Raw genomic sequence first — 14,909 nt, 5'->3', positions numbered from 1 at the left:
AGAAAGCAAAAAGGAAAAAAAAACTGCCGTACGAAGGGAGGTTTTCTTTTATGCCTGTAAGCATAGTGAATTGGGCGACATGTCAACATGTTGTGGTTGCTCTCGTTCTATTGAAAACTGCCAGTACGTTCGTGTTTCAAATCTACTTATAACATCAGGTATGGGCCCAAAGTAGTCGTATATGGAAATGAAAACTAAAGATGGCAAAACAGGGAGCTTACAAAAAGCAGAAAGTACGAGGTTCCTTCGCTAGAAAACCTCCGGGATGTTGCTGGCACATTCGGCTGCTTTGCAACCTGAAACACAAATGCTGTATGTTGCTTTTTTTGTCCCGAAATAGCAAAACATTGCCCCCCCTCTCTCTCTTTTTCTTCTTCATTGGACCTCGTCCCTTCGGTGGTGGGCTAGCTGGCCCCAGCACTCAAATAAGTTTGCAACCCTTGGTGTAGAGAATAGATTCTACTCCGCTCATTTGCATTAGACAGCGCACCCACAGCACCAAATCCTCCCCAGTGTTGGAAAGGAACCACCCCCTTCCGAGAGAACGATGCGCATTGCACTGTACACGCTGTCGCGTGCTTTCGCGCTGTACCTGACGAGAGGGCTCCCGCCCACGTACCGAGATACCGGACTCGCCAAGACAACAGAGACGGCTATCTCTGTTGTCTTAGCCATAACATTAATAATTTTATCGGACATCTTTCGTCCCCTGATTTCACTCTCAGCGCGGATGGGTAGGAGCGTTATCACGTGATAAAGAAGCGACATATGACGGGTCCAGCGAGCACGTAGCATCCACTTTAGTGACTCTCGGGCCGACATTCCGTCGAGTCTAGACTCCTTGTAGCTGGTTACAATTATGACTTGATACTTATCGTACGTATTATTTTATAATTTTCGAAAAACAAATGTAGGTGCACTAGCTAATATATTCTAATTTAGACTGTTCACCAGCATGGTATACTAAACATTCATGGTAATAAAACCCGAGACTCAGGAACACAGAAGGGGACGAACACAACACAAGTTGAGACGTTGTGTTGTGTTCGTCCCGTTCTGTGTTCCTAAGTCTCGGGTTTTATTACCATGAATTATCACCAGCTCGCTTGTTTTTTAAGTATTATTGCAGTTATACTAAACATTTTTTTTTCTTTTTTTGCGTGCGTGTGTGTATTGGGTAATACATGTACGGGACAAAACTTGTTTGTATACCACTGCCAATGGAACTCAGGGCTCGTCAAGCTTGATACTGAAACGTTTGCCCTTTCACTCCACCATTTCTTGAAATTGAAAATAAACGTTATTATTTTTACATTCGTAATAACATATCATAGGAGCTTGAACTTCCCTATGAATCTACTATTGTCTTATGTGTCAGACACGTGGACAGCGTTCCTGCTCCGCACTTGAGTTCTTTGTGTATTAGTGTCTGCCTTTTGTATTCCAATGTGCCAGTCACTACAATAAACACCGATTGATTGATATCCTTAAGGCGCATTCACACTTCCCCATTTTCTTACGTTAAGTTACGTTACGTATAAGTCACCGAAACATTCGTGTCTCGAATGTCGCGCGTCATGCTTTCTTCTTGAACTGGTAGCCTCGTGTAATATGAAGCACAGAGGTCCCGGTGACTTCAACGTAATATTTGGTAACGTAACTTAACGTAAGAAAATGGGGCAGTGTGAACCAGCCTTTAAGGGTGATGCTGTAACTAGCCCTAGGACAAGCTGATACATTTTTTTCAATGTGTCGAACAAGTTAGCAGCCTACAGAACATGGAGGTAGGAAGAAGGAGAGGCGACATTCCGGCTCACGCCAGCCAAACGAGGAAGTTCCAAGTAAAGCCAGCAGTAGAGATCGCGGTCGGTGGAAAAGCCCCCAAGGGTGTTCAAGGGTGTCCTTTCCGTCCAATAGCGTATTTTGGATGTTTTATCTTTGGTCATGGTTGGGGCCGTGTCCCTCCAAACCGGAAGGATCTGCGGCTTCAACTCTGGTGGCGTCACGTTGCCTCCATAAGAAGCTTCCAACCTTCATGCCAAGCCACAGTACGACAAGTCAAAACCTATTTTGAATACTTTCCGACATTTCGCACACGCACGCAACGTTGCCGCGCAATCTGTGTTAGTTGTATTCCTCTTGCTGCTCTCGCATGCCAAACGTATCAATGGTTGCAGGTGGGACATTCACTACACGGAGCCCAGTGTAACCTACCTGCATGACTCCAACGAACTCGGTGAGTGCGTTGAGCGGCCTGCTGAGTGTGTGGCTGACTCTTTGCCACGTGAAGTGATTATGGCCGTTTTATGTGATATCCTTCAACCACTCAATACGACTACGGTTCATCAGAACCAGCCAATACCAGCAACACGGTACGGCCGTAATGACTACCACATTTGGCACGTCTCGCCAAATTCCTATTCAAATCGTGCATACTTGAAATGGGGCATGCGAACATAGTTTCGCCGTAAGTTTTATGTCTATTTCATTTTAGAGCTCAATTCCGAGGTGGTGAAATATTAAAAATAAGGTGAAATCGGAGGCCGTGTGTTTCCTATGCCCTACAGCAGCATGTTTGTCGTCTGCACACAGGTTCATGAGCTCGCTCCCGGGTGGCTCGCTGAACGCAGAAACGCTAAAACCAATTGCAGAGGCTAGCGATGAGGAGATAGTAGTGACACCCGGGAGCAAGTTCAAAGACCAATGGGACGACGAACATCCCGTATGGGGCATAGGAAATGCATAGCCACCGTTTTTTGATCTACCTTGAATATATCACCACCTCCGACTTCAGCTCTGAAAAATATAGGCCAAACTTTTTGCGAAACTATACGTTCGCATGCTCGATTTCAGGTGCAAGTTTAAAATTTGAATTTTGCGAGGGGATGCCTGTAGAAGACCTGTAGAAGACCAGGCCCCTCCTAAACGAAATTCCTAGCGTATCCACGCAGCGCCGCCTTGCTCGCATCAGCGTCGCCATTAGCGCATCTCGCAACGAGCGCGACGCTGGCATGCGGAGACGCCAAGACGAATGTGTCTCCTGCTTTGCGGCGGCCCTCGTGAAGCTTCCGCATGTTTGCCGCTTGGGCGCGTCGGAGGTACGATGATGTCCTGCGCAGGCCTTGTGTTCTAGGTGGTATTGAGCTATAGTGAAGTATAAACAATTCCCCGTTCTGCCATCTTACAACGGCTGCTGCATCGGTAACTAGAAGATCCCTTATAGTCACCGAGTCACTGAGAACGCCAGGGCATGCATCTTTCGAACGCCCGCATGCCTTCCGCCGAGCCTTGGCTGAGCGCGCGACCCTCGAGGCTCACGAGAGACGTGGTCGAAGCATTGTTGAAAGTAGCACCAAGTAGCACGCTGCAGGCGCTGGAAATGGGACAACCGTAGGTGCTACTTGTAGAGTTATAACCCGAGACTGCGGTGACGACAACAACACGATAGGATGAAACGATTCACCACTGACGAACTTACACCACCTGACTTGCGCCCCCTCTTCTTGTTCGTGAAGCTCGTCCTTGACGTTCTCACTTCGTCAGCAAAAAAACAGGTAGAAACTGTAAAATTTTTTTTACAAAAAAAAAAAAAAAACGACATACAAGAGCTTTTCGTATGAAGAAACTTTTAGTGTTTGGTGACATGGCAACTATCAGGTTAACAAAAAGATGAAAGCGCGACGGGGCCCCTGAGCGCCGAGTTCGGACCGGAATGATTGATGGGCGTGCAGGAAGCTAGCTGCCTTTGTATCCACTCACCCTACGAACGCCGTGGTTTTCGATGTTCCAACGCGTTCGAACAGGGAGTAGAGAGAAAGGCAGCTAGTGTACTGTTTACTCACTGATCCCTCCAGTCGAAGTTCGGTGCCCTAGAGCGTCCCCCCGCATTTTCGTCTCCTCCATTTAGTTGCACCTCACCGAGAACTCGGGAATTTCGTTAATTTGAACCGAGGGGGATCAGAACATTGTTTGAATAATGCAACGTTTGAATTACCGGGAGTTTCCTTCCTAGAAACACGTGGGACGGGACCTGCGTGTGAGTTGGAATTATCCACGAGTTTGAATAAAGAGAGTGTGATATACCGCAATAACCCGAGAGATGGCCCATCTAAAATCAAGAGCAAATCGGGTGAAAATAGGCAGTGGGCTAACTTTCGGAGTGTACAATCGAGAAAAAGTTGACAAAATCATGTGTCCTCTCCAAGCTCGTTATCGTGACGAGGGGCAATGAAGCAAAGAGGACTGTACTCCCCTGTCAGCAACGTTCGCTTGTATCTCGCCATATAGCTAACTAGCCGCATTTACGCCGAGGCCTTCATTAATCCCAACTATATATGGTGACCAAACGTCCTGCGACTTGCGGGACTGTCCCGCATTGAGGGCTCGTGTCCCGCGTCCGGCCAGAAATTTTTGAATCTTCAAAATGTCCCGCATTTCACACTGTCGTAAAATTCACTCCGCAACTCATGGTGCTGCAGAACAACGGGGCACAAGGAAGCGCGGAGGTCGCTGGTAATCGTGTGAATCGCAATGGTAAGCCATTTTCTATTCAAGCATTGCAGGAAGCGATCTTCGTTCTTGCAGGAGAGGCGCCGCTCATGCGCCGTTGTTCATCTCCCCTTGGTGGCAAAATATTGCTAGAAAAATTGCTCGCCAAATGTTTGAATATAAAATATTGTAATTATTTTAAAACCACTGTGTCAATGCAAAACGGTTGCTGTGCAGCGGTGTAACCAGGAAATATTTTCGGGGGTGTTTCGGGGTGCCGGTACAATCACACACACACAATAAAGAAAAAGGAAAAAAAAAATATATATATAGTATCCCGGTGTTTTTGCGAAGACTCAAAAATCCTAAATATTAGGGCGTTTGAAAACAAAAGAAACTGTCTTTGGGAAGAAACTACAAGCCACGGCGGACGTCAGGAATTGTCAAAAACATAGTAATTAGCCAGCTAATTAATTAAAATTTGTTAATTAACTTTTTAATTAGTGGAAATAGACATATGGTTCTAATTAGGAAGTTGCTGAGCGTTATCGAAAACCACTAAATCAGTCATTTTCAGAAAGACTTTGAGCGCTTGAGAAGAATAGTAGCGCACTAAAGTTACGACTCGTGGAGCAGGTACAAGGCTGGGGCTAGATAAGAGGCGGGAAAATCGGGTGGGCCCCTTACCGCAACCGTTAGCCTTGTACCTGCTCCACGAGTGGTAATTTTAGTGCGCTACTCATTTTCTCCCGCGCTCAAAGTTTTTCTAAAAATGACGGATTTAGTGGTTTTCGATAACGCTCAGCAACTTTCTAATTGGAACCATATGTCTATTTCCACTAATTAAAAAGTTAACTAATAAATTTTAATTAATTAGCTGGCTAACTATTATTTTATTGGCAATTCATGACGTCCGCCGTGGCTGGTAGTGTGTTCCCGAAGACAGATTATTTTTCTTTTTTTCAAACGCCCTGATTTTTAGGATTTTTGAGTCTTCGCAAAAACACCCGGTATGTATACTGTATATATGGGCGGTTTCATTTGGATTCAGACAACGAGGGCCAATCGTATTTTTTATTGTGCTTCAAATTTTTATATTTCGTGGCTCATGTTCCAAGAAGAACAATCATTTTTATTTTAATGTCCGGACATGTTTAGTTTCTGAGAAAAAAATCTCAAAAAAGCGGGAAAGAACGACGAGGTTTTGACGATTTTCGTGTGTGGCGTCTTTGAACCGCTCTCAATCTCAAAGTATTCAAAAGAGAGCTTCTACATTTTTTTTATTGCGATATATATGCAAGTGGGTAAAACGACATTCGAACTAATATTTATTATTCATCGCTCCAATTTTAGTAAAAATCCCCAAACATGCCTCCGCGAACAACTGTGACCTAAACTACAGATATTTTTTCTGTCGACTATTTTAGTTTTGGTTTTAGAATAATACCACGTGTAGAATTTTTCATTGCCTTCCACATTATGTAAAGTTTGTGTCTTAATCCCGTACGGCTACTGAGAAATAAATTATGAAATAAAAAAGGCTTTTACTTTTCGCTCAATTTGAACACGCTGTATAAAAAAGAATGTTTTTTTTTTTTTTTGCGTTGCGTTTTTTTTACACTTTTCTTTTACCCAGAATGCATTCCGTTAGAGGTATACGCACTGGTTTTGAGTATTAAGCCTATAAATATGCTTAAAAATGATTCTGTTCTGTTATCAACATGAATTTCGCATTAAAAATACAAAATCTCGCATTTAAAAATCTAGGATTCCAATAGGAAGTGTATTTTACTCTAATGTTTTACAATATTATACTTTCATATGTATCGCATAGGGTTTAGGTTTGAGCCCTCTCCAATCATGGCACCGGCGGAAATTGTCTGAAAACCCGCTTTCGCAGTTGCGATTTTATAGCGTTTTGACGTTTGGGATTGCAAACGTGTTATTTTACGCCAGACGACATTAATGTATTTTATATGAGTATTTATTCGACGTCCCTGTTGTGACCGAGGAGCTCCCCAGGCAGCCTCAGGCAGGGCCAGGCGAGGACAGGAACCGCAGGCCGACTCCAGGCAGGGACATCAGGAGACGGGAGGGTGTCTCGCGATAAACTCTGTTTTAATTACATATGTACAGAAGTTTCTTGTTCGTCGGAGAGCACACCTTGCGGCCTCTCGTTTGCTCTTTTTATACAGTCGCTGTTGATTTTCCAGCGGTTGGCAGCCAATGGTAGCCGAACTGCCAACGAACGTCATGTTCAGGCCCCGCCCCCTCTCATCCTCTCAAGCGCACACACACATACACGCACACACTGCAGCGTCGGACGGGCTTCCCAATCCGGCGCCGGGGCATTCTTGACCTCGATAAGCCGCGCCAGGAGTTGGTGACGAAGGGTCCGCTGTCAGCTCGTGAGACGTTGACCGTGAGGGAGATGATCCCCTCATTATGCGGCGTCGTGGCTCGGGAAAGGTTTAGCGGGATAATCCGCAAGTGGCGCCGGACGAAAACTTGAGCCGAACGTACTCGGCCGGAAGTCCCACCGCCGTCGTCGTCCCCCGGAATCCTCTCCCGGTAGGGCAGCTGGTTCACGGATCGACTGACCCCCGCAGCCAGAGAGAAGAGTCCGGCTCAGCTCCGCTCCCAGGTGTGGCGGCGTCCACGCGGCGCCGGGCGACGTGTTCTGTCAACAACGGCTCAGACGGCCGGTCGCCGATCCTAAATGCGAAGGCCAAACCCCGCCGGGTGGACAAGAAGGGGAGGCGAAGGACGGACGTGACCTTCGCCAAGGCCTATCGCAACAACACCTCCGCCGCCACTGAGCTCATCAGGAGGGCAGCAGTCCCACACTGCTGCGCTGACTCGATGAGTGCCTCGCTTTCTTGGGAGAGGGTCCGGTGATCATCTCCTGCCTTGAGACGTAGGCGAGGGTCGGGTACAAATCTCTGGAGTGGGGGACCTCAACTCAGGTCACAAGAGGAAGGCGTGGGCGAGACAAACATAGCAAGTCACGATCCCAGTAGCGACAAGTGCTTCGCTTTCCTCCACCGATCCGCCAGACCAAAAAAAAAATAAAGAAAACCCCCCTCCACCTACTACCTAAAATCTCCCTCACTCGACACTCGAGCTCAGGCTGTCACTAAGCCCTTTAAAGTAAACCATACCCCAAACCAGGCAAACAGAAACAAAAGTTATGGAAGCGTGCTTTGACATAAAAACACAATCACAAAATCAAGATGACCCTTTCCAAGGATTGAAACAAACAAAAAACTTTACAAATTTGTACAATCCGATCATGGAGCTCGTTCACGTCTTAGAAGCCCCGGCTTAGATAATCAGCGTTCCTCTTTTAGCTGTGCCCCTTTTTACCTCGCCTCGAAGGCCTACTACCGTGAAGCGAGATAAACTTTAGAGCTTGCTAACACATCGCACTGTGGCTCAACAAAACGCGAAAACGGACTCCCGTGAAAAGAACACATTACGTACCGTTACGTAACTTACATAGGACATATCCCTATTAAATTCAAGCGCGTCCTCCATAAGGCAAACTATACCGAGGATAAAACCGCTTTAAAAGAACTCTACCGCCGACACAACGAACTGAAGCCGAACAACACGCAAAACTCAGACTCCCGAAAAAAGAAAAGCTATTCATACCACTTGCTAAGCCGACTTCAGGAAAAAAACATTCAAATTAAGCTTTCCCCTTTTCTGGCGGCCTCTGCCTCGTCCGCTTTCACTGGCGAGAACTTGCGCTCTAACCTACACCCAGTCTGTTCTCGGTGACACTCTCACAAGAAAAGCCCTGGTCCCCAGACTCGAAAGTTTCCTCAAAGCCACAGTCGGAAAGTTCTGACTTGATTTCCGCCTCTGACTTGATCTCCCGCTGAAGGACAAGCTGCGAGGCGAGCACGTACTCATAGGACCCGAGGTACTTGGACGAGATTGAGGATTTGTCCAGCAAGGTTCCTGCATTATGTCGATCATCTTCTCTTCTCGTCGTGGAAGCATGAGACGAATGTGACGGCTTGACTCTCGGCTTCCTTACGCTGCGTGACTCCTCGCAGCCTTCGTTCTTCTCGTCCGAGCGGCTCTGTCTCGTCATTTCCGCATCTAGTGTAGATTTGCTGGTGTCGCCTCCAGGCCCGTTGCTCGCACTTCTGGTCTGGATCGATGGCTCCTTGGGATAGGTGTCCTGGCGCTTGCTTTCTCCCGGCCTCGAAGAGAACTTTCTGGAATTGCGCGCACTGAGCCTCTTAAACCGCCGCTGCTTCGAACCTTTTTGCTTTTTTAGCTTTGGCTTCCTAGCGTCACCGCTGTGCTCCTTGCTCCTCCAGCCGCTGTCGGTTGGTGCTTTCTTGGGGTGGTTATCTTCACGATTTCCGTCTCCCAGCCCAGACGACGGCTTTCTCTTTCCGGAGTTGCTCCTCTTCAGCTTCTGGTGACGTTGTTGATTGGATGGGGCCGGGCCGGATTGGAGGGCACCGACCCTGCGCAGCCTTCTCTTGGGTCTCTTTTGAGTGAACGGCCCGCTCATGTCGGCGCCTGAATTGTCGCCATCAGACTTGCCGTGCCATGATCGGGATGACCTCTCGGACCGCCTGCGCTTCGGATCTTCTCGCTTGCCCAGACTTGACTCTTCCTTGTCGCAGCCAAGCCCCTTGCTTTCGCAGCCGCTGTCCGTCAATACTTCCTTGGGATGAATATCCGCGGGATTTCTGTGTCCCAGTCTTGACGACAGCTCCCTTCTGCGAGACTCGCCTTCGCCAGATTTCCAAAAATGCCCTTCATCAGAAATGTCCGCACCAGGACGGAGAACGCTGATCTCGGGCTGCCTCCTCCTCCTATGTCTTTTCCGTCTGGACGGACACCCGATGTCGTTCTGCGATGGAGACGAGGTTTTCGAGGGACCCTGCTCCGGATTTTTCTTATCCAGCCTGGTTCTCTCCGCGCTCCCCTTGGATCCCTTTCTCTTGCAGCCGCCGCCGGCTGATGGATCCTTGGGATGGGTGCCTCCGCGCTTCCCCCTTTCCGGCCTGGACGACTTCTGCTTCTGGCTCGACGCGTCGCGCCTCTTTTGACGTTGCTGATCAGAATCGTTCGGAGCAGGACGGAAAACACTGACCCTGCGCTGCTTCCTCTTCTGTTCCTTCCTTCCAGAAGGACGGCTCGAACAGGACGCTTTTTCTGAGCACCCTTGACTCTGGTCTCGCTCGTCCAGCCCCGGCTTGGTCTCGGAGTTCCACGGGGGACGGCCAGGACGACCCACTTCCTGCTCCGCCTCCCCATCCGCTGACTTCTCCACGTTGCTTTCCTCGAGTTGGATAGACTTCCGCGGCGGCATCACCATGCTGGCCTTGTCTTCGTCCCCCAGGAAGCAGACGTCAGATGCTTGAGAGGCCTCTTCTCTTCCTTTGGCGGGATCCCCTCCAACTTCCAGCGCTTCAGGTCTGGAGTCGGCGTTGTGCGGAACGGCGTCGGTAGTCCCGTCGGCACAAAGACCCTGGTCGTCGGTTAAATTGAACTCTTCCTCTTCAACCTTTTCTTTCTGACCCACCGTCTCTGCCGCTACCTGACGTGTTCTAGCTCCGCTTGGTGCAACCGCTCTTTCCCTCCTGGACACAAGGTCTTTTTCTCGTGGCTTCGGATCACCCTCGTACGTGAACCAGTGAGGAAATGTCGCTGCTAGGTACTTCGAGTCGATGACCTCTACTACTACCGTTCTTCTTTGAGACCGAACCTCCTGCATCAACGTTTCAATCTCGAGCCTTTTCTCCGCCAATTCACGAGCCCGCTTCTCGCGTTCACGTTCGCGCTTTTCGTCCCGCTCCTGCTTTTCAGCCTTCGCTCTTTCGTCCCGCTCCTGCTTTTCAGCCTTCGCTCTTTCGTCCCGCTCCCGAATCAGCTCCCAAGCCTCCTGAAGCTCTGCGTTGGACACTTCCTTTTCGCGAAGTAGCTCCATGATCGGCTTTCTTCGCCTTGCCTGCCCCACGCTTATGCCAAGCTCCTCGCATACCGCCACCAACTCAGGAATGCGTAGCTTACTGACTTCCATGATCCCGAGTGTCGCTATCTCCCTCCCCTATCTAACTCAGTCAGCTTGAACTTCGCTTTTTCTGAGCCGAAAGGGCAGCCTTTTACTCGCGTACCTAACACTGAGCAAAAGGTCTGGCAAATCAAGGGAAAATTGCAAAGCACTCACCCGTACCAGGAACCATGAGCAGGCACGTCATCCCACCGCTGCCACCAGTTGTTGCGACCGAGGAGTTCCCCAGGCAGCCTCAGGCAGGGCCAGGCGAGGACAGGAACCGCAGGCCGACTCCAGGCAGGGACATCAGGAGACGGGAGGGTGTCTCGCGGTAAACTCTGTTTTAATACATGTGTACAGAAGTTTCTTGTTCGTCGGAGAGCACACCTTGCGGCCTCTCGTTTGCTCTTTTTATACAGTCGCTGTTGATTTTCCAGCGGTTGGCAGCCAATGGTAGCCGAACTGCCAACGAACGTCATGTTCAGGCCCCGCCCCCTCTCATCCTCTCAAGCGCACACACACATACACGCACACACTGCAGCGTCGGACGGGCTTCCCAATCCGGCGCCGGGGCATTCTTGACCTCGATAAGCCGCGCCAGGAGTTGGTGACGAAGGGTCCGCTGTCAGCTCGTGAGACGTTGACCGTGAGGGAGATGATCCCCTCATTATGCGGCGTCGTGGCTCGGGAAAGGTTTAGCGGGATAATCCGCAAGTGGCGCCGGACGAAAACTTGAGCCGAACGTACTCGGCCGGAAGTCCCACCGCCGTCGTCGTCCCCCGGAATCCTCTCCCGGTAGGGCAGCTGGTTCACGGATCGACTGACCCCCGCAGCCAGAGAGAAGAGTCCGGCTCAGCTCCGCTCCCAGGTGTGGCGGCGTCCACGCGGCGCCGGGCGACGTGTTCTGTCAACAACGGCTCAGACGGCCGGTCGCCGATCCTAAATGCGAAGGCCAAACCCCGCCGGGTGGACAAGAAGGGGAGGCGAAGGACGGACGTGACCTTCGCCAAGGCCTATCGCAACAGTCCCTTAGATTATTATGCTAAAAAAATAAAATATACAGCTATAACACATAAACCCACCATTAGAATTTTTTTAGCATATTTAGAGGCTTAAAACTCAAAACTAAGGCAAATACCTTTAACGGAATGTATTCTGGCTAAAATAAAAATGTAAAAAAAAAAAACGCAACGCGAAAAAAAAATTTTTTTTTATACAGTGTGTTGAAATTGAACGAAAAGTGAAAACCCTCTCTTTTTCATAATTTATTTCTCAGTGCTCGTACGTGATAAAAACAAAAGCTTTGCTTGATTTGGAAGGCAATGAAAGGTTCTACACGTGGTAATATTAAAAAAAAAAACTAAACATGGTCGACTAAAAAAAATCTAGTTTAGGTCACAGTTGTTCGCAGGGGCATGTTTGGGGATTTTTACAGAGATTGGATCGACTAATAATAAATAGTAGTTAGAATGTCGTTTTACCCACTTGCATATATATCACAATAAAAAAATATAGAAGCTTTCTTTTGAATACTTTGAGATTGAGAGCGGTTCACACGAAAATCGTCAAAACCTACCATTGGCATTCGCTCTTTTTTAGCATCAAGTACCTCTAAAGGAACCTATTCTGGCTAAAAGAAGGGTGTAAAAAAAAACACAACGCAATTTTTTTTTTTTTATACAGCGTGTTGAAATTTAACGAAAAGTGAAAACCCTCTTTGTTTCATAATTTATTTCTCAGTACTCATACATGATAAAAACAAAAACTTTGCTTAATATGGAAGACGATGAAAGGTTCTATACGTGGTATTATTTTAAGAGCGATACTAAACATGGTCGACTCAAAAACAAAAATCCGCAATTTACGTCACAGTTGTTCGCGGAAGCATGTTTAGGGATTTTTACAAAGATTGGAGCGACGAGTAATAAATAGTAGTTCTAATGTTGTCTTAGCTACTTGCGTATATGTCACACTAAAAAGAATATAGACGCTCTCTTTTGAATACTTTGAGATTGAGAGTGATTCAAAAACGCCACACACGACAATCGTCAAAACCTCGTCGTTCTTTCCCGCTGTTTTTATATTTTCTTTCTCAGAAACTAAACATGTCAGGACATTAAAATAAAAATGATTGTTCTTCTTGGAACATGAGCCACGAAATATAAAAATTTGAAGCAATATAAAAAAATACGACTGCCCCTCGTTGCCTGAATCCAAATGAAACCGCACATTTGCAGTATATAAAATAAAGAAAAAATGGGGGGAAAAGGGGGGGGGGGGGGGGTTCTGACACCTAAACATCGCCCTAACTACGCGCCTGTTGCTTTTTATATTTTTTTTTTTTTTTTTAGTTAAGACTGTTTCCATTTGCAATGATCGCAAAAGATTATAATGTTAAAAAATTTGTGTAGGAGCATGTTGATAAAAGTAAGTTGACAGGAAACAATGACTCGAAAAAGATTTGGAAAAAATATTCATTTGATGCATTGAGTTCTGAGGACAGTCGTTTTTTATGTTTTCAAACCTCGACACATTCAATAGCATATTTGGCATTAAAAACAAATATCACTGCGAGCGAAAAGGGTTTCCGCTTAATTGCTGCAATGCAAATAGCATGTGTATAAACAGCACAGGATGATAAATGTGTTTAACAGAGCCTCGGTTCGTTGTGTGCGTGTTAATCAAATTTCCTCTAACTCCCCCTTCCCCCGCGTGTCCCGCATTTCGCTAGCAGGAAGGTGGTCACCCTAATCCCAACATTACTATTACTAAAAGTGGGGCTATCTTTCGGCTTTTAAAAAAGGTAATGGCAAAATCAAACCAAAAATGAAAAGTAAGCTTCTTTTTCTTTTTTTTTTTTTTTTTGGAAAAGGGGGGGGGGGGGAGAGCATTTTTCCGGGATATTACAATAGTTGCAGTAGTTTCATTCGTTATTGACCGATTCATGTTTCCAAGCCTGACCAGTATCTTCATTCAGGGTGAGAACCGTGTTTTCTCAATTGATGCGCAGTCATCCCGATCGGAGTGCTGCGAGCCCCTCTGTACACACCACACGCGGAAATGTAAGTCATCGCGTCGGCAGGGACGTTGGCGATAGCGTGGCCCGCTGTACTCTCACCCCTCGAACTCCACGTCTCTCTGACGGCAGACCGTTTGGACTTGGCACGGTTGGGCTTCCAGCTGGCACGGCAGCTGGCCGGAGCTGTCTTCTACCGAGGTATGCTTCCCGTACACCAAACCCGCCGGTCGAAATTCTCTCTCTCTCTCTCTCTCTCTATATATATATAGAGAGAGAGAGAGAGAACGAAGAGGGGAGAAGGTGATTATTGAATTTATTGCTTTAAAGTTAGGGAAGGTTGCGGGTTTCAATAGTCGCTCCTGGCCCAAGTTTTCGCCAGCTCTCTTTCCCTTTCCCCTAACTTTAATGCAACAAACTCAATAATCACCTTCTCCCCTCTTCGTTCACAATATTACTACGGCCTGCACTTGCCAATCTTCACTCATTCCCATGTATGTATGCGACGCGCAACACACATCCGCTCTATCCCTACTTCCCTCCATGCTACGAGGGAGGCCGAGGGGGTGGCTTCGCGCCGCGACCTCCAGGGAGCAGGACCGCGGGCGCAAAGATGCGCTCCGATAAGAAACCAGAATCTAGAAACGCGTCCAAATGGAGCGTTTTTACAGAACTCCGTAAAATGCTGCCCCGGCATTATATCCTCCTAAAAATAGTTGATTTAGTGGTTTTCGGCGATGTTTAGCAAGTTTTCTAATTGGAACTATGTCCACTTGCATTAATAAAAAGTTAATTAACAAATTTTACCTAATTAGCCGACCAATACTTGCGACTTTTCCCCTACACTATGTGCTCTTGGCCACATAACTCACCTGCACAAACCACATAAGTGTAGCTTTCACGGTTTTTTTTTAAACAAATCTGAAAGAATAAGTAAAAAACACACTATATATACAGGGTGTTTTTTTTTAAGCTTAATAGATTTGTTTAAAAAAAAGCCGTGAAAGTTACACTTATGCCGCTTGTGGAGGTGAGTTTATACGGCATCGTAACGATCAATCGGCTAATTAATTAAAATGTGTTAATTAACTTTTTAATTAATGAAAATAGACATATGGTTCCAATTAGAAACTTGCTCAGCGTCATCGAAAACCACTAAATCCATAGGCGTAGACCTATGCCCCCCCTGGTGAAATCCGGGGGGAGGGGGGGGGGGGGGGGGGGGCAGAGCTTTTCCCGGGCCCGGGTCATGATTCTTACCGAGACGCTGTTTACGTGTCACGTAACAAGCTTCTAGTAGTGGCATGTAAACAAAATAACATGCACGTTGCCTTTATTGACAAAATACATGGGAAATGGAATTCCAGCGTGTTTTCGTTA

General features: G+C 47.2%; 1 protein-coding gene across 1 annotated transcript in view; it reads left to right on the top strand.

Annotated features, from left to right (window-relative positions):
• Positions 1–14,909, top strand: part of LOC121047597 — a 37,560-nt gene that overhangs the window by 13,766 nt on the left and 8,885 nt on the right. The window contains exon 5 of the mRNA XM_042293487.1: positions 2,178–2,236. Coding sequence (XP_042149421.1) covers positions 2,178–2,236 — 59 coding nt within the window. The remainder of the gene's footprint in view (positions 1–2,177; positions 2,237–14,909) is intronic.

The sequence above is a fragment of the Ixodes scapularis genome, unplaced genomic scaffold (assembly GCF_016920785.2).
Source record: "Ixodes scapularis isolate PalLabHiFi unplaced genomic scaffold, ASM1692078v2 PGA_scaffold4__175_contigs__length_147842914, whole genome shotgun sequence".
NCBI classification, from domain to species: Eukaryota; Metazoa; Arthropoda; class Arachnida; order Ixodida; family Ixodidae; genus Ixodes; species Ixodes scapularis.
This window is presented reverse-complemented; position numbering and strand designations above follow the sequence as displayed.